At 40.6% G+C, this 20,544-nt stretch overlaps 1 protein-coding gene across 3 annotated transcripts in view; it reads left to right on the forward strand.

The window, feature by feature from the left end:
- Positions 1 to 20,544, forward strand: part of LOC137237967 (colorectal mutant cancer protein) — a 64,111-nt gene that overhangs the window by 12,565 nt on the left and 31,002 nt on the right. For all 3 annotated transcript variants that reach the window (XM_067762430.1, XM_067762428.1, XM_067762429.1), the window contains exons 5-6: positions 10,070 to 10,227; positions 19,692 to 19,996. In XM_067762430.1, the coding sequence (XP_067618531.1) occupies positions 10,070 to 10,227; positions 19,692 to 19,996 (463 nt within the window). The remainder of the gene's footprint in view (positions 1 to 10,069; positions 10,228 to 19,691; positions 19,997 to 20,544) is intronic.

Raw genomic sequence — 20,544 nt, forward strand, 5'->3', positions numbered from 1 at the left:
GCAGCCTTGAAGATCTCATAGTTGTTTTTTTATTTATCTTCCAGTTTTCTGCATGTAAACTCCATCATACGCTTTTCTGCTTCCATTATTTTATTGGACAACGAGTCATTGTACTTTATCAGTCGTTGGTCGATTGTACGAATGAGGTTAGGGGATGAATCGCTTAGACGAGGAGCCTTTTTAATTATTTCAGCTTCATTGCCCAAGGTCTCGCCACGACGCTTTCCAGAATTTTGAGACATGGTGTTCCAAAAAAATACTCGGAAAAATAGATGAGTTGGAACCAGGTTCAGTTCAGAAATTCCAATTTAAATTCAGAAAATTACAACTCAAGTTCAGAATTTTCATTTCAAGTTCAGAAAATTACAATTCAAGTTCAGAAAATTGCATTTCAAGTTCAGAAAATAACAATTCAAATTCAGAAAATTATAAGTAGGGTGTTATTTTTTAAAAGTTATTCCAATCCATACTACGGTATGTAATATGTTATTTACGGAAGTGTTGATGCTTCATTGACAATGGTCGCTTGGATATACTGTACCCCAAGTTTTCTCCAAGGCGTGTACATCCGGAGCTAAGAAATCAATCAGAGGATAACTCTTTGAAAGAGAGGAAATGGTTTTTTCTTAGCTATCTCCTACATGTGAGCAAAATTGATGTGAAGTGAGTTAAGAAGTTCAAAGCTTCCTTAACAGATAGTGGGCCTTCATATCCTTGTATCAAATTAATAGCGCTAACATTTACCTTCTTACATACTTTAATTTCCATTGCATGAAAGAAAAAATTCTTGGCAAACTTTCTGAACTTGAATTGAAATTTTATGAACTTGAATCGTAATTTTCTGAACTTGAAATGTAATTTTCTGAACTTGAATTGTAATTTTCTGAACTTGAAATGAAAAATCTGAACTTGAACTGTAATTTTCTGAACTTGAATTGGAAACTATGAACTTGAATTGTAAATTTCTGAACTTGAATTGTAAATTTCTGAACTTGAATTGTAAATTTCTGAATTTAAATTGGAAATTCTGAGGAGCATAATATGCATAGTTAGTCCTCTCGCATTCAATAAAAAACAAATCATTACTTCTTAGGTTCCTCTGTGGAACCAAGAAGTTAATTCGTTGTAAAAGAGGCGGAGCGTCTACTATGCCTTGAATGATGTCAAACACAAAGCTAAGCGAAAGCAAGATTTTTCTGTTATCCAACGTCTTCAGGTTAATAAGGAGACATCTAGAATTATAAAACGGAATAGGCTCTTCAAAGTTTAATCTGCGCAGAGCAAATTTTATGAAGGTCTTTTGCACCCGTTCTAGCCTCTTTATATGGCAATCGTAAAATGTTCTCCATATAAACACAGCGTATTCTAACGTGGAACGAACCATCGAGGTGTAAAGAAGTTTTAGAGTGTATGGATCAGTAAAATCAGTACTGCAACGGCGTATAAAGGCAAGCATTGCGTATGATTTAGCAATTGCATGATTTATATGATCATGAAACATAAATTTGGAGTCAAAAATTACTCCTAAATCTCGTATTTTAGACTGCATAGCCAGTTTAGATCCATTAATATCATATGCAGGAATTAGGGAACGGGATTTTGAAAACGTTAGGTGAAAACATTTAGTAATATTGAGTTGCAGGTGGTTTATTCTGCACCAACTGGCTACATAGTCCAGATCATTTTGAAGACTATGGGCTTCAGAAATACACGAAATTTTTGAAAAGATTTTCAGATCATCCGCATACAAAAGGAACTTAGAGGATAAAAAACAGGAAGATATATCATTAATAAAAATAACAAAAAGGAGGGGACCTAGGATACTGCCCTGAGGAACGCCTGAAGAGGCAATGAAGGGATCGGACGCATAATCATCAACAACGACTATACACTTGCGAAGAGAAAGATAAGATTTAATCCATGATAGGTAGGTTGAATGAAAACCGACATTTAACTTATCTATTAAAATTTAATCACTAACCTTGTCAAAGGCTTTTGAGAAGTCTGTATAAACAGTGTCCACTTGCTGCCGATCATTAAAAGTTGGCACACAGTAATCAGAGAAAACCGCCAGGCTGGAAACTGAGGATCTGCCAGACACGAAGCCATGTTGATTGCAGGAAATTAAGTGACTTACAGAGAAATACATCTTCTGTTTAACGATGTATTCAAACAGCTTCTACGTTGTTGATAATTTTGCAATAGGGCGGTAGTTAGCTACATTTGCTTTATTACCGCTTTCATGAATAGGGGTAATTGAGGTAAACTTCCACCCATCAATAAAAACTCCACTTCCAAGGGATTTGTTAAAAATGAGAAGAAGAGGAAGAGCCAAAGCTCTACAGTTCTTAAAAAGATATGACGAAAAACCTTCCATATCAGGTTTCATAGAGGGTTTTATGTTATTCACTCCTACAACTATATCTTCTAAAGTGAGCACCAGAGAGCCAAAATTTATTGCGCTATTTAAATTGGAGACTATATTAGGCGATGATTGAGAACTTAAACTGGAAAAGGTGTAGTTGAGTTAGAGTAAAGTGAGATACAAAACGCTTGACGTAAATACCATTGTGTAGAAAACAAGTGTGATATCTTATTCGTCAACTGTCTGAGAGGATGTTCAAGATGGCTAATTTTTAGCGTTTTGACAGGATGTTCAATATGGCTGCGAGCACGGCCATTGTACACGGCCGGCTTTTTTCAGCGGATGATAGAAAAAGAAACAGAATAAAGCCACGATATTTATTTTAAAAATCAAGTGATCTTTTCTATTTTTAATTTTGACGTCTATGCTGAAGGCATGATATTTGTCTTACCCACAATGGTAAATAACTTAACCTTGCAATAAAATGATAGATTTCGTTATTAAAATAATAATAGCTTGTCGACCAGAGCTGTAAAAAGATTGAATCAATGAGTGTGCATTCTCTCAGCATTCTTTTAAAAATCATGATTCTTTGGTTGCACATTATAAATTTCCATTCCTGAATGGCTTAAAATAGTTTCAACTCAAAGCCAAAGTGTGTGAGTTATTGAATGGTAAAATATAATTTAATATAGAGTGTGAATGCAGGAACCATTCCCAATCTTTATTGAATGTAAAGTTGAAATTAATGCACACTTTTTTTCCATTCAGTACTAAATACTTTTTCCCCAAGGTTATTTTTTCCCTTATAGTTTTTCAAGTAGTTTATTATAAAACTAGATAGTCTTAAATCATCTTCATGGTGTCCAAACATAAGACATACAAGAAATAGTACTTCATAGCAGATTTTGTACACTTGGTAATTGGGTTGATTTTTCTTTTACTAATCGTGTAAGATCAAAAACTTTGAGGCTCTTGTGGGTTGACTGGTTTCCTTTTTAGGTATATCTCTGGGATAACTTGCTTATATAAAAGCAAAGGGCTCTTGATTATGTAAAGTATTCCAAAAACATGAAGATATTTGAATTTGGCTAAAACTTCACAAAGACAATCTATTGCTTTCTTGCTATATGCCAAAATGTTACTATATGTCCTACTTATTTTGCTATTGTTGTAAAATGGATTATGTAAATGACCACATTGTACATCGACCAAATAGAGGAAATTGTGGTTATTTTTGGTCGATCATACAACAAAAACCGATACTTGAGTTTAAGTAATTAAAATTTAAATACATCAAAGTACATTGGTCTATCGGCTATTTTGTTGGAGCTTCCTAATTCCGAAAGTGCCGTTAAAATTATGTCTATTTCCATGGAATCGTCCTACAGCGATTCAGGCTTTTTCTATTCACCTCAGTCGCCTTCCCCGTTTTCTTTCATTTGTGCCACAAAAAAAAAAAACATGTTCCATTGGTAGAAACTCTTTAGAGGTTATTAATTTTCCTCCCCACAAAGAGATTGAGTGGCTCTATCGGACTACAGTTTTTTTAAAGCTGATGTTTTGATAGTGTTTGACGGGATACAAATATAGGACCCGAGTGATTGAGAAGGACCATTAGTCTATCTGCCTATTTGCACGGCATTGGTAAAATATTGAAATTGCTGAATTCTATCTTACTTAGGTATATTTGTATTCAAAGTCAATTTTCTTTGCTATCAAAAAAGCTGCAACTACCTATAGAGCCTCGGTTAATTGACTGTAATTACAAACTATTGTGTTTAGAAGAATATTTTTCTTAGAAAATGGAGAAAAATAGTATATTGCTAGTACAAGTTGCAAACTCACAAACCTGTATAGATACAGTATTTGACCATATACCGCTAGGAAGAAGGAACTTAAGAGCTTTTATAATGTATTGCCTTTCAATTGTTTAATCACCAATTGAGGACGTTCAAATGTAGGTTAGTACTTTTTCATGCAAGTACCTTTTATATGGCACATTGGCAACACTTATTTAGAACGATGACAATTTTCGGAACAGGGATGTTAAAATCTTTGTCATTTGACTTTTTTATTATCAAATTTTTACTTTTCCAGTTAATTTCTTTGTGCTTTATTGTTTGTCATTTATATAACGAATAAACTTGCCATCACGGACAATAATTAAATTTTTGTATTGATATTTTGAAGTGGCTTTAATTAAATGCAACCATGTGATATTTGATGAGGTGAAAGACACTTTTTATGAACAATTAGAACGCACATACGAGCGCTGCCCCCGTCATGATATAAAAGTCGTGCTTGGCGACTTTAACGCCAGGGTGGGCAAAGAAGGTGTTTTTGGCCCTACAGTCGGAAAGTTGAGCCTACACAATGAAACTTCTCCTAACGGACTGAGGCTGATTGACTTTGCCGGTGCTCGAAACATGGTCATATCCAGCACGAGGTTCATGCATAAAAAGATATATCTAGCTACATGGCTGTCTCCTGGTCGAAATACTCGCAATCAGATCGATCACGTTGTGATAGACGGACGGCATGCCTCCAGTGTTTTAGATGTGCGTACGATCCGGAGACCTAACATTGACTCTGACCATTATCTCGTTGCAGCCAAAATACGCACCCACCTCAGCGCGGCTAAAACCAAAAAACAAAAAACACAAGGAAAGCTAGACGTCGAAAAGCTACAATCACAACAGACTGCCAATGATTTCGCAACTCAAATCTCACACCTGCTCTCTGAGAGCACAACCTGAAGGAATACAGGAGCAGTGGGAGCATATCTCCAAAGCACTTCGTACTGCCGCCGAGGAAAAAATTGGTTACCGGCGGCCACGAAAAAACAACTGGTACGATGAAGAATGCCGCGTTGCAACCGAAAGAAAAGACGCTGCCTACAGGGCTACGTTAAAAGCGAGCGCAACAGGAGGAGTGTGTGAACGCTATCGTGAGTTGAAAAGGGAAGCGAGACGCCTTTTCAGGAAGAAAAAAGCAGAAGCAGAAAGGCATGAGTGCGAGGAGCTTGAGCTGCTAGCCACTAGGAATAACGCCCGAAAATTTTACCAAAAATACGGCGACAGACGGAAGGCTTTAAGACCGGGGCAAACTCCTGTAGGAACGAAAACGGCGACCTTGTAACTGATGTCCGGAGAGTGCTTAGATTATGAAGGGGACACTTCTCTGCTCTCCTAAATGGAGGCAGCGATTCACCGCGCAGAGATGACGAACCCGATCCCGCAATCGATGATCATGGAATATATGTCCCCCCGCCCGATTATGACGAAGTTAGAATAGCAGTAACCAGATTGAAAAACAACAAGGCATTGGGCGCTGATGGATTGCCTGCGGAGCTATTCCAGTACGGCGGCAAAGAGTTGGTAAGGCGCATGCAGCAGCTTCTTCGCAAAATACGGGCGGACGAGTGCATGCCCGACGATTGGAATCTAAGTGTTCTTTGCCCAGTCCACAAGAAGGGGGATACTGCAAAATGCACCAACTATCGTGGAATCAGCCTTCTTAATATCGCATATAAGGTCCTTTCAAGTGTATTGTGCGAAAAGATTGAAGCCCACCGTGAACCGGCTGATTGGACCTTATCAGTGCGGCTTCAGACCTGGAAAATCTACCATTGACCAGATTTTCACATTGCACCAAATTTTGGAAAAAAGCCGTGAAAAGAGAATCGACAAACATCACCTCTTCGTCGATTTTGAAGCCGGCTTCGACAGCACGAAAAGAAGCTGCCTATATGCCGCTATGTCTGAATTTGGTTTCCCCGCACAACTTATACGGCTGTGCAAAATGGCTTTGAGCAACACCATCAGCTCAGCCAGAATTGGGAAGGACCTCTGCGAGCCGTTCGAAACTAAACGAGGTTTCAGACAGGGGGACCCCCTATCGTGCGATTTCTTTAATTTGATGCTGGAGAAAATTATACTAGCTGCAGAACTTAACCGCACTGGAACAATATTATATAAAAGCGTGCAATTACTGGCATATGCTGATGACATTGATATCATCGGCCTAAACACCCGCGCTGTTAGTTCTGCTTACTCCAAACTGGAAAAAGAAGCGATAAAGATGGGTTTGATGGTGAATGAGGACAAAACGAAGTACCTGCTGTCATCGAGCAAAGAGTCAGCGCATACCAGCCATGGCAATCACGCTACTGTTGGCAGCCATAATTTCGAAATAGTAAAAGACTTCGTTTATTTGGGACCCAGCATCAACACTAACAACATCAGCTCATAAATCCAACGAAGAATCAATCTTGCCAATAAATGCTACTTTGGACTAGGTAGGCAATTGATAAGTAAAGTCCTCTCTCGGTGAACGAAAATCATACTCTATAAGTCACTTATCGTACCCGCCCTGCTATATGGGGCAGAAGCATGGAGCATGACAACAGCAGATGAAGCGGCTTTGGGAGTGTTCGTGAGAAAAGTTCTTCGAAAGATTTATGGACCTCTACGCGTCGGCGAGTACCGAAGAAGATTTAATGATGAGCTATACGCAGACATCCACCTAGTCCAGCGAATTTGAACGCAGCGGCTGCGCTGGCTAGGCCATGCTATGCGAATGAAAGATGATGCTCCGGCCAAGAAAGTGTTTCTATCGGAATCCGCCTATGGAAGCAGAGGTAGAGGGCGGCCCCCACGCCGTTGGAAGGAGCAGGTGGAAAACGATTTAAACTCCCTTGGTGTGACCAATTGGCGCCGGTTGGCGGAGCGAAGGAGCGACTGGCGCGCCTTGTTGGACAGCTCTAACCGTTTAGAGAGTTAAGTGCCAATTAGGTAAGCAAGTATGTGATATTTGAGAGAGTTTTGTGCATGTACGACATTTTTCATAATTGATTGGTACTAGAAAAGTGTGTGCACACTCATTTGAATACTTATTCTGTGTTGAAAAATGTTTGTGTTTCATTCAATTACTCCATTCTTTCTTCGAATGAGTTCAGGAGTGCAGTCTTTTCTTCCACTACTGAATGAAGAATGGGTTAACTTTTAAGCCACATTCCTCAACAAGGAATGAATGAATGAAGAGCAAGCATTCTTAAATCAATGATTTAAAATTTCAAATGATTGCACAGTTTTACAGCTCTGTTGTCGACTAATAGAATTGCTTAATTTTAAAAACCAATTTTTCACCGTCGTCTACTATAAATGACAAAAAATATTGTACAACATATGTATATGTGACGTAGCTGACGTATGTCAAAACTCGAAAGTTGGCAAAGGATGACGGATGCAACGACTGATACGTTGCTTATATGGCGTTTACCATTAAAATAATCACAATCAAAACTGCATGTTACATAGTTCTATATTTACTTAACTATAATTATCAGTAACATTTTATTTATTATTTAAATTAAGTTTATTAACATTTTTAAATTTATTAAATAACTGCCAATAAAATTTTCATTTTGAAATAAAATACAAAGTAAAGTAATTCAAAAATAATTAACAAAAATATTGTGACGAATATTAACATCACTAAGTGACACTAGCATCCCTAAGCCGATGCTAAGCAGCCACTCGTATGTACGTAAACAAATCAATCATCATTTACACATGTACATACAAGGCAACAGAGAGATACTCACCATCAGCCGAAGTAGTCAGTACTCACATATACAGACGCATATGGCTACAAACTACAAATATACATGTAGATGGCTGGTAACCAAGCATGAAGTTCACGAAATTACTAGACCTTACTAGAGAAATAGGTGAACGAACCGAGAGTATAAAAGCAGCGCAAGCTAAGGCATGACTAAGCAGTTTTGATTTAAGCTCGCTATTGGTTGCGAAGTTAAGTGTAATTGTGAAGTACTCTCAAAGTAGTCTAATAAAGACCATTTTGGAGTTATTTGTTCAACAGTTTAGCGATTCGAACGTTAGCAGAAGGTTTGGAATAAGCGGAATTTCACTAAATTCGATACAATATAATATATTTAACTCAAGTAGATAACCCTACATTATATACATTTAAAAACTTGCTAGCTACAAATGGCTAAGATAATATTCATCCTTAGCGCGAGTTGTTTCTACTCGAAAACATGCATCCCTTACTTTCGCCTTACCGCACTCAATACAACAATATGTAAATTGCATTGCCTTTTCTATTGTAAAAAAATATTCAACACATTCTACAACTCCTGTTTCTCCAAGCTACGTCTAAAAATCATGTGCTGTTTGGCGTTGGTCTTCCAAAGTGGGCCAAGTTATTCATTGTGGACAAAGCAACGGTTGCAAAATACTCAGCACATCTAAAAGTAACGCACTGAAAAAGTATTGGCTATGAGCCACCTCATGGTCCTTTCCAACGCCTTCTTGATGTCCTGCCTCTCCAAAAAAACGAAGACATTCAAGGGGTTGATAAGCGAAATTCACAGCTTCCGCAACCCAATTGTCAACCTCACCTACGTGAGGCTAATCCTGTTACAAATGTATCATGCCATATTCCAAGTTCCTTCTGGAATTAGGGAAAGGAGAACCAGCCTAGCAGGTCCAATGTGGTCATATGAAATCGTTCCCGAGATGGTCGGACTTGTACCTTAATGGTGCTTGTTACCGGAATGTCGCAACAATGATGACACTACCCTAAACCTTGGAGGAGTGTCTTTATCGATACAACAACAACAACGACATGGGATCCATTTCGGTTGTGTGTGCTAATTTTTTCTCGCGTGTCGGAGTTCATATAGTTTTAGTCAGTCGAATTTCGGGAGCTCCGAAAACTGGGACCCCTGGTCCGCGACCAATTACTTAATCCGGGACTGAAATAGTACCAAACTAATATTTTATTTTGGTCGAAAATAAATGAAATTTCTTTGATGTGAATACCGGAACCCGGAAAATGTTCCTTAAAACTGCGATATTACTCTTTAAATTGCATGACTCATGCAATATATTTTGTATATGTTGTTGTTGTTGTTGTAGCAATAAAGACACTTTCCGCAGGCTTTGAGGAGTGTTATCAATGTTGATGATCCTTTGCCGGATATAGATCTGGTACCTTCCGGTATAAGCCAGACCATCTCGGGAACAATTTAATATAACCACATTGAAACTTCTAGGCCATCCCGCCCACCCCCTAGTTCCATAAGGAACTCGGAGTCGCTAGAGCCTCGGCGGCTAAATAAACAGGGTTCGCCGAGGGTAGGTGAGGTGGAAAATTGGGTTGGAGAATTTTTCTCGACCAAGGACTGTCATTTCTAACCCCATTCACTCCTACAACAACAACAACAATTTCTAGCCCATTCTTACTTGGCGAAATTCAGCTCAATGTTGCAGTGGGACCGTCTAGACATTTTTAACTACTGCACATAATTACTTGCCAATTACAGGATTATAATAAACATTGCAAAAACGTAGACGCTTGCGACTCGATATGCAGAATTAAAAAATATTTACTTACTACCTTAAATATGTAAGTTAAATCGAATTGGTGTCAACCCCTTAAACTCTGTCGCTTAGGCACTTATTTTAACTATTAAAATTAACTCTATAAATGTATTGTGTTTTTGTTATAATATAATTTTATTGTATTTTTTTTTATTGTATTATTTTTTTAATTTTTATTATCATTTTACCTATCTGCGAGGACTATGACCTGTAGATAAATAAACAAATAACTAATTTGTGCCTATTATTTATTATTATTTACCTATTATTAATGTGTGTTATCTCTTTCAAGATTTTGTAACACCTTTAAAGCCATATGAGTTACTTTCAACACCCCAAGTACACCCGCCCGTACCAAAAATTGCTGAACGCGTTAAGCTAAAATGTGGAATCAAGTCAATGCATTCCAATCACGTGTCCAAAACTACAACAGATATCCTTAATAATGAGGTAAGTTAGCTTACATATAAAAGGCTGGCGACAAAAAGTGTATTTATTTTATGAGTGAACTAGCAGACCCGGCAGACGTTGTTCTGCCCTAAATTTGGTCTATCTGCATACATTTTAATAAGCTTTTTCCATCTAACCCTGCCCTCCCCCTTCTACACTTTTTCCTAATCTTTGTATCCACTCCTCCCTCCGCATTTTTCGCTTCATCTATCTCCAACTTCGTCTCATTCTATCTCTTTCTCAGTCTCCTCTCTTTTCTCTTCTCTCAAGTTTTTTTCATTCTTCTTCATATGTGACCTGGTCTATGAAAAGGTGGCTTATGACTCAAAAAAGAAATTGCGAGAAACAGCTGTTAAAGATAAACAATGCATTTCTTCAGGACGTTTGTGCTTTTCTTTTTTTTTTTTTGAGTCATAGGCCACCTTTTCATAGACCGGGTCACATATCTTATTGCCAGTCCCAGAGGGTGGTATGTATTTTGTTCTATTCCCATTCCGAGTCTCAGTCCCAGTCCCACTCTGAGTCTCAGTCTTAGTCCCAGTCCTAGTCCTAATCCCAGTCCCAGTCCGTCTCTGGTCTACTTCCCGGAAAAAAGCAGTAAAATTTATATACCAAATTTCAGGCAAATCGAATAGGACGTATGTAAATAGGCATGTGGTTATTATAAATTCATGTCTTTATTTCGGCTTCGCATACATATTTATCAGTTTTGCCAGGTTGATGCACTAAATCGAATATCACAATGAAAATTAATTTAATTAGAATTAATAAATTGAATTGAATTGAATTTTAGCTGTATCCGGGTCCATGTTTTGGCCTATATCTCTAGACCCTAGTCACCCAGGGGTGTAAAACTTACTCTGTACTAAAGCATACAGAACAGCTTCAATTTGATACCCATAATGTAAAAACACATTCTAGGTGTATCCGGGTCCATGTTTTTGGCGGCATAAAACTTACTCTCTACTAAAGCACACATCAACAGCTTCAATTTGATATCCATAATGTAAAACCACATCCTAGTGTTACCCTGATCCACGTTTTGGCCTATATCTCGAGATCCTAGTCACCCAGGAGTATGAAATATACCCTCTACTAAAGCACTCATCAAGAGCTTTCATTTGTTATCCATATTCTATAAACACATCCTAGTGTTACCCTGATCCACGTTTTGGCCTTTATCTCGAGACCCTAGTCACCCAGGGGTATGAAATATACCCTCTACTAAAGCACTCATCAACAGCTTTCATTTGTTATCCATATTCTATAAACACACTTTAGGGGTACCCGGGTCCACGTTTTGGCCTATATCTCGAGACCCTAGTCACCCAGGGGTATGAAAATTACCCTCTACTAAAGCACTCATCCACAGCTTTCATTTGATATGCATATCCTATAAACACATTCCAGGGGTACCCGGGTCCACGTTTTGGCCTATATATCGAGACCCTAGTCACCCAGAGATATGAAAATTACCCTCTACTAAAGCACTCATCAACAGCTTTCATTTGATATCCATATTCTATAAACGCATTCTAGGGGTACCCTGGTCCACGTTTTGGCCTATCTCTCGAGACCCTGTGCGTAGATCCTGAATTGTCTTTGATATAAACCTCACGGAGCACGAGGCTTTTCCAACGAATGCAAAACCGTGGAAATCGGTTCGTGCGTTCTGGAGTTATAGCATCAGGAGGGAAAACCCGACTTATTTTTATATTGAGTGAATAAAAGCAAAACATAACAAGTAAGGAAGGCTAAGTTCGGGTGTAACCGAACATTACATACTCCGCTGAGAGCTTTGGAGACAAAATAAGGGAAAATATTTAAGAGTATTTTAGAAGGGAGTGGGCCATATTTCTATAGGTGGACGCCATTTCGGGATATCGCCATAAAGGTCGACCAGAGGTGACTCTAGAATGTTTTTGTACGATATGGGTATCAAATTAAAGGTATTAATGAGGGTTTTAAAAGGGAGTGGCCCTTAGTTGTATATGTAAAAGCGTTTTCGAGATATCGGACAAAATGTGGACCAGGGTGACCCAGTACATATGTCAGGGTACCGCTAATTTATTTATATATGTAATACCACGAACAGTATTCCTGCCATGATTCCAAGGGCTTTTGATTTCGCCCTGCAGAACTTTTTCATTTTCTTCTACTTAATATGGTAGGTGTCACACCCATTTTACAAAGTTTTTTCAAAAGTTATATTTTGCGTCCCTCACTAGGGTAGGCACGTTGTCGTTGGTGTGAGGGCTTAGCCGAGCTCCAAAGCGCCCGACTATGAGGCGGAGCTGTTTAGGACTGACATCTACACCGTTTCGCCTCATAGGAGGGCGGCGGGATGTCGGTGACCAAGAACTGCCAACCCCGTAATCCAGGGTGTTATGCGGACCGTGCCTATTGGACGATTTGCAGCCAGGGGATAAATTCAGCTGTATTCGAACGGAGCCTTGCCGATACCGGGCCACCTCGGGAAATATTGATGGCCTTACCACAGTAAGGGGCGCTGCTGTGGCGGACGGTTCTTTCCCCGTATATAATACTGGACCGCTGAGCCCGCCTTGTCGGGCGGGTGGTCGTACGACCAAGATGAACGACTCATTACCTGATTGTAATAAGAACGATGATAAGAGGAGGACTGAGTCGCAAGCCAAGGACGACAAATATGCATTAAGCGATGCGTCGGACTCGGGGAGCGAGAGTGCTGATTCAGTGAACTCCATGTTGGAGAAGCACACAAATGAAAACGGAGTAGAAGAGTGGAGAAGAGTACGGAGCAGAGGAAGCAAAAGAGCTCTCTCGCAGTACCGTGCAGCACTAAGAATTGTACAACGCTTGGGAGCAGTGGTCGACCCAACAGAAGTGGAGATCGAGCGCTTAGAATGGGCCCATGAGGCGGTAGAAGTAGGTAGAAGGCAGATCAAAAGGTTTGCTGCGAGAAATCCTCGGTTCTGCAACCAGTACGAGGAGGAAGAAGCGTCGAATGGCAGAATGAAGAGGGAACGTTCGGCGGAAGGCGACAAGCCTGCTTTCAAGAGGCCGAAAGGACCCAGTCCTAGAGCCGCGAGGCAGGGTAGTCGCATAGACAAGACAAGTAGGCCCAAAGCTGTAAGACAGATGGGCCCCAATAGCGAGGTAGCAACTACCTCGAAAGCTGCGAGTCAGAGGGAAGTTCCAACTACGGAAGAAGGAGATAAGCCAAAGGGAGATAATGCTAAGACTCCGGCCTTCTCGGAGGTGCTAAAGGGAGTTAACGCAAAGACTCCGGCTTTCTCGGAGGTGCCAAAGGGTGATAACACTAAGACTCCGGCTTTTTCCGAGAAGATAAGTGATGTGGCAAAGCAGTCACTGGCTGTAGCGCTGGTTGATCGTAGCAGTCCTTTCGGACAAATGACTACTGAAAGGTGGAGATCTGTGGAAACGGAGCTTATTAGCTTAATGCTTAAGATGATGGGATCAACCAAGTAAGCCCCTTCCAACCTTTGATTCGGGGGATGGTATAATGGTGTGAAGATGATAGCGTGCGACAACATCGCGAGCTTGCGGTGGCTGGAGGAAGTGGTTCCAAACCTCCAAAGGCAAGGCACGAACGCGCAGTTTGAGGTGGTGGATAAGGCGCAAATCCCCACGGTACCAAAACTTAAGGTATGGATACCATGCGTGATAAAGTCGGAGGATACACTGCGACTTCTGCAGAATCAGAATCCAAACATACCGACACAGGATTGGAAGGTACTTACTGTATCTCGGCCTACCGAGGAAGGTCAGTTCTACATCTTCCAAATAAACAAGCTGGCGGAGCATATTTTGTATACGCAGCTTGGCAAAATGTCCTTTGGCACTGGCAAAATTTACATACGACTCAGGAAAAGAAGTCCCGAGGATAAAAATCCTAACACGCTAGAGGTGGGCGAAGGCGAAAAGGACCTCAAAAGCCTAAGGGAAAAAAGATAGGTGGAGGTCGCCGACGTCACCACGAAGGTGTTAGAAGAGCACCAACCGCCAAATGGTGCTTTGACTCGCACAGAGGAACAGCCGGCACAACAGTTACGAGAGGCTGAAGGGGGCCTCGAACACTCTAAACCAAAAGGGCAAGGGGAGGACGACGACGTCATGACGAAGGTGCTGGTGGGGGACAAACAGCCCAATGGTGCTGTGAGTCCTACAGATAAACCTCCAACGCAGTAAAGTGGCGTCGAGCGAACTCCTAACCCTGGAGGAGGGTTCGTTTGACGTGGCGCTGATCCAGGAGCCGTGGCTCTCATCGGGAGGAAAGGTTTCTGGACTTAGCGCGCGGGTTTGGCGTTTACTACGCGCAAACGGAAGGACGGGTGCGAGCTGTAGTAATGGTAAGGAAACAGCTGCATTCATATATGCTGCCTAATTACACTACTGAGGACCTCGTAGTGGTGGCCTTTGAGCTAAAGAATAAGCAGGCATTTATCCTGGCGTCCTGCTAGATGGCACATGCTGCGGAGGTTCCACTGATGGAGTGTAAAAGGCTAGTACAGGAGGAAAGGAGCAAAGGGCGGTTGGTCATAGGCACAGATGCAAATACGCACCACAATGAGTGGGGAGGGGCAGATACGAACGAGAGAGGTGAATCTCTATTTTGTTACATTCTGCAAACCAATTTGCAGATAGTCAACAGGGGAAATGTCCCTACATACATTGGTCCAACATCCAGCAATGTTCTGGATATTACATTGAGCTCCGAGCGTGATATATCAAGGTATGATTGGATGGTTCTTGATAGACCATCCTTCTCCGACCATGCGTATATCAGCTTCAGCATCCCCCTAAAGAGGGTAGAGAAGGGAGGAACCTTTAGAAACCCTAGGTCAACGAACTGGACTAAATTCCAGAAACAGGTAGACACAAAACTGGGACAACCCAAAGAGGTTGCCAATGTGGAGGAAATAGAGGAGTCGAATGAATTCCTAACAAGGACGCTTCTGACTGCGTATAACAAAGCTTGCCCTCTAAGAAGATTCAGGGGAAAAGCAAAACCGCCATGGTGGAGCAATGAGCTGAGTCTTCTAAAGAGACAGGTAAAAGAAATGTTTAAGCTCGCAAAGACCTCGGAAAGCGAAGCGTGTCGGGACGAGTATAGGGATCTCCTGAGGATCTACAAGCGTGAAATTTCCAGGGCGAGAGAATCTCATAGAAAAGTTTCTGTACGGACATAGAGTGCTCGAGCGAAACAGCACGGTTGAAAAAAGTCCTAGCAAGGGGAAACATAGTCCAGGGACTAATAAAGAAAGAAAACGGGGAATGGTCACGTAATAGTGAGGAATCCCTTGAGGTGCTTCTCGACACACATTTCCCATCGGGAGACGGTTTAGAAGAGCCAGCAGACATCACTCACACTTCGATCACGGAGCGTGTAGTGCCGGGCTTGGTGACCGATTCCAAGATCGAATGGGCAGTGAAGACGTTTTCTAAGTTTAAATTGACGGGCCCAGATGGTATATTCCCGGCCATGCTACAAGTCTCAAGTAGGGCGGTCTTGGAATGGCTTAAAATAATCTTCGATGGGTGCATAAGGCTGAATCATGTACCGCACTCTTGGAGAACTGCTCGTGTGGCTTTCCTACCAAAGGCGGGGAAGATCGGTCACGTGTATCCCAAAGACTATAGACCCATTAGCTTAACATCATTTCTGCTCAAAACCTTTGAGAGGCTGATAGATGTGTACATAAAGTCCAACGTGGATGAAAAGCTGCTCTCCACAACACATCATGCATACACCAAAGGAAAGTTGGTAGACACCGCATTGCATAGGGTGGTAATTAGCATAGAGAAATCCCTGGAATATAAGGAGTATGCTTTAGGAGCCTTCTTGGACATTGCCGGGGCTTTCAATAATGTTTCTAAATGGGCGATTATGGATGGTCTTAATTACATTAAAGTACATCCAGCCTTAACCAGATGGATCGGCTGCATGTTAAATAGCAGGAAGATTACATAACAATGGGGATTGTACGAGGCCACGCAATCAGTGGACAGGGGCACGCCTCAGGGAGGGGTGCTGTCACCTCTGCTGTGGACGCTGGTCATCAACCAACTGCTCAGGCGATTCGATGAGGAACCCGTAAAACTTAAGGCTTACGCAGATGACGTTGCAATTGTCATAAGTGGAAAGTGCCTTCCAACGATTAGTTCATTGATGGATCGGGCGCTTCGGGATATTCATACCTGGGCATCTAATGTCGGATTGAAAGTCCATGCGAAGAAGACGGATATGGTCTTGTTTACAAAGAGGTACAAGGTCCCAAATTGGACCAGGCCTAAACTAGGAGGGGTGACCTTACAGGAGAAACCTTGCGCAAAATATCTAGGAATCATCCTAGACAGTAAGCTGTCATGGAAGCTCAACGTGGAGGAGAGGGTTAGGAAGGCCTTAACGGCACTCTATGCATGTAAAATAATGCTGAGGTGTACGTGGTGCTTATCGCCCTCTCTTTGTCATTTGGGTTTTTACAGCGATTGTAAGCCCTATTCTATACAATGGAGTTCTTGTTTGGTGGAAAGCCACACAAAAAACAACATATATCAAAAAATTAGAGGGGGTATGCAGACTATCGATGCTTAGCATTACGGGAGCCCTGAAAACAACATCGACGGCTGCACTGTATGCCATTCTGCACATTCCACCTGTAGACCTGGTAGCAAAGAACATAGCATTAACAACTGCAACCAGGCTCGGTGCCTCGGGGCAGCTTGAGTACCGACCATATGGCCATAGTAGTATAGCGTCATCAATCACAAGACGAACATACTACCTGATTCCCTATCTGCGCTTCGAGGGAGATCTTAAGGCCACAATAGAGGTGGACGGTTGGCGCAAGGGTGCGCAAAAGGCGGACGAGACGATGAATGTGTCCACACATGGTTCCAAAGTAGTGGAAGGAGTAGGGTCTGCGGTATAGTGTGCTGATCCGGAAATAAGCAGATCCTACAGGCTGCCGGATTACTGTAGCGTTTTCCAAGCGGAAATATTAGCCGTAACCAAAGCAGTAGAAACCCTGGAAGAGAATAGCTTAAGCTGCAGCCGTGTTAACTTTTATATTGACAGTCAAGCAGCAATTAAGGCAATAATCTCGCACAGCACAGCATCTAAATGCGTGTTAGAGTGTAAGCAGTCTCTGGAGAGAATCGGTACAGGGAGCAGCATACATCTATATTGGGTCCCAGGGCATATGGGAATAGATGGGAATGAAAAAGCGGACGAACTAGCTAAAAAGGGCGCATCCCTTGAAGCTTGCTCCGTAGACGTCCCAATTAGACTTAGAAGCGGGAAAGGCGTGGGTTCAAGCGCGGGGCTGTAAAGTGTCGAAGATTATGTGTAGGTCTTACAACCTTAGACTAACAAAGTTGCTTCTATCATTAAAAAGAGAGGACTGTAGACTCATGACGGGTATTCTGACTGGGCACTGCTCTCTGGCGTCACATGCCTTTAAATTAGGCTTGGTCAGTGATAGCAGATGTAGGAAGTGCGGGTTGGAGGAGGAAATGATCGAGCACGTTCTGTGCTCGTGCCCTGCACTTGCCAGGCTAAGACTCCAGCTATTAGGAGTGATACAGCTGTTAGATCTAGAAGCAGCAAGTGGCTTAAGTCCTAGGAAGCTTCTAGTATTTGCCAAGAGGACGGAGTTGCTTTTTAACATAGGTCCTGGTTTTTGATAGGGTTTTTCTGTTTAGTCGTTAAAACAAACTTCTGGTAACACTACGGACTCAAGTAGTCTATGTGAGGTCCTCATGGACCGGCCAGTTCAACCTAACATAACCATATTTTGCGTCGAAAAACCGATCCAATCACCATGTTTCATCCCTTTTTTCGTATATATTTGGTATAGAATTATGGCACCTTTTTCATTTTCATTTTTGCTCAAGTTGTCGTGTGAACGGCCGAGCGGAAGGATATACGGTCGACTGTGTAAAAAACTCGGCGTGGATTAAACCGATTTCGCCCATTTTCACAGAAAACAGTTATCGTTATGGTGACTATACCCTTACCAAGGATTTGTATTCTGCGTCATAAGGTCAATCCACCTACCAAGTTCCATGGCTTTATCCGTCTTTGGTAATGAATTATCGCACTTTTTCGGTTTTTCGAAAAAGTGGGCGTGGTTATAGTCCGATTTTGTTCATTTTAAATAGCGATCTGAGACGAGTGCCCAAGGACTTACATACCAAATTTCATTAAGATACCTCACAATTTACTCAAGTTATCATGTTTACGGACGGACGGACGGACATGGATAAATGCATTTCTTTTTTCGCCGAGAGCGTTTTGATATATAGAAGTCTATATCTATCTCGATTAGTTTATTCCGTTACGGGGTACCGTTATGCGAAAGAAGTTAATATACTCTGTGAGCTCTGCTCAGCTGAGTATAAAAAAATAGTAAAATGGCAGTAAAAACTACCCCCTTAAAACACGAACTTATTGTTTTTTCTAAAAGAAGCAGACATATCGGATCATTCAGTTCGGAACAATTTCAGGATCACTTCGGTATTATTTAGGTATCATTTCGGAAAATATTGGGGCAGTTGAAGCATCCTTTCGGCTACACTTCCGGACTATTTTGAGAACAATTCGGAGCAATTGTAAGACAGTTACAGGATCATAAAATAATCACAAAACTTTCTTGAAATGGTTCCCAATTGGACCCCAAATAGTCTCGAAATAATTCTGAAGTGATCCTAAGTAAATACACTTTATTGCCGGCCTTTCATATCACGCGCTAACTACAAAAGAGTCACAACTTGAAAAATGTAAATGTTCAGGAGAGAAGAAAAATGGTTTATGTGAAAACGTCTGTAATTTTATACTGAAATCCAGTTTTACAAAGAAGGAGACCTTCATTATAAAATGAATTTACGAAATTTTGTTGTAATTATTTGTTTACGGACAAAATATATGGCAATTTTGAATTATGACTATTTCTAAGAAAACGTACTACTCGTACATTCACAATTATTTCATCAAAAAAGGCACATTTCATAATAATACAAGCAAATTTACTCACTCTTTACGTATAAAAAGACACAATTTTAATTAATACACAACAAAGTTAAAACTTGTTTGCAACAAGATAGTCAGAATTTAAAATAATACGCTTTATGCGTAAAAAAACTGTTTACTTGTTCTTAAGCACATTGACACAACTAAAAATAGTACTCATTAGTTGATACAGCGCAAGCGATGCAATCAACACCAAAACTGACATAACGGTAATTTTCCAGTTAAAGAAGAAAATAATGACAACGAAATTTAAGGGGCTGTTAGAGATGTGTACTGTGAATTGGTTTATGGAAAAAACCGATTTAAAAAATTTTTAAGTTATGACTTTTGTAGTTAGTGTGCGATATAGTGTATATGTATATAACTATTTAAAAAAAATGAAGAAAATCGAATGTAGTTATTCCTTTTCTTGTTTTCCGAATTTACTCAGAATGATACCATTATTGATCAACTAATAACTGACTCCAAGCAATACGAAAAAAGTATGACCGAAAGTTTCGCCGAAGTTTCAAAAATAGATACGGAAATGCAGCGGTTACAACGCAAAATAGAACATTTAAAAATGCGCAACACAATGCTTTCGCTTACGCTGGACGAATGTAAAGAACATTGTGAACATTTATATTTACTTTGTGGTAAATATGAATCGAATGCGATTGCATTACAAACAGCGGTAAATTGTAGCGATCGTGCAATTGAAGCTTATGATGTTATGCTGGCACTTTTGGAGAGCAAGTATGTATAAGTGATGTATGTAAATATCAGAGTGTGCAAACAAGCAAAAGCAAATATTACATTTTTTTAGTTTCCTTCATTCAATTCAGAGCATATTCAAGCAATATGGTTAGTTTTGCTATATGAAGTATTACGAGTATATATAAATGCACATTTGAATAATTCTGACTTTCTGTTGAATACAATCCTGTGTACAACGTACATATTCATGCAACCCTGAACTTTGTCTGTTCTTCTTTCGCTTTGTATCCATTTTAATATATATTCGGATTCTCAATTTGAACTGCAAAAGAATAAACCGCATAATTTGTAAGCATTAACTTGTCTGTGCTTGATTTTTTCACTTGGACATACAAAAGTAAGATAATAAAATTCCAACAGGTTATGGGCCCAGGTGCAAATTCCTGCGGTTCAAGTGAAAAATAAAATAGTTTAATTGTTTTACGCAAAAAAGCGAAAATGAGTTCATCACTTTTTAACATTGAGAAGTTGCATGAGTCCAACTACGACTCCTGGAGTATACAGCTAAAAAGTGTGTTGGTACACCA

The sequence above is a fragment of the Eurosta solidaginis genome, chromosome 1 (assembly GCF_040869045.1).
Source record: "Eurosta solidaginis isolate ZX-2024a chromosome 1, ASM4086904v1, whole genome shotgun sequence".
Taxonomy (NCBI): Eukaryota; Metazoa; Arthropoda; class Insecta; order Diptera; family Tephritidae; genus Eurosta; species Eurosta solidaginis.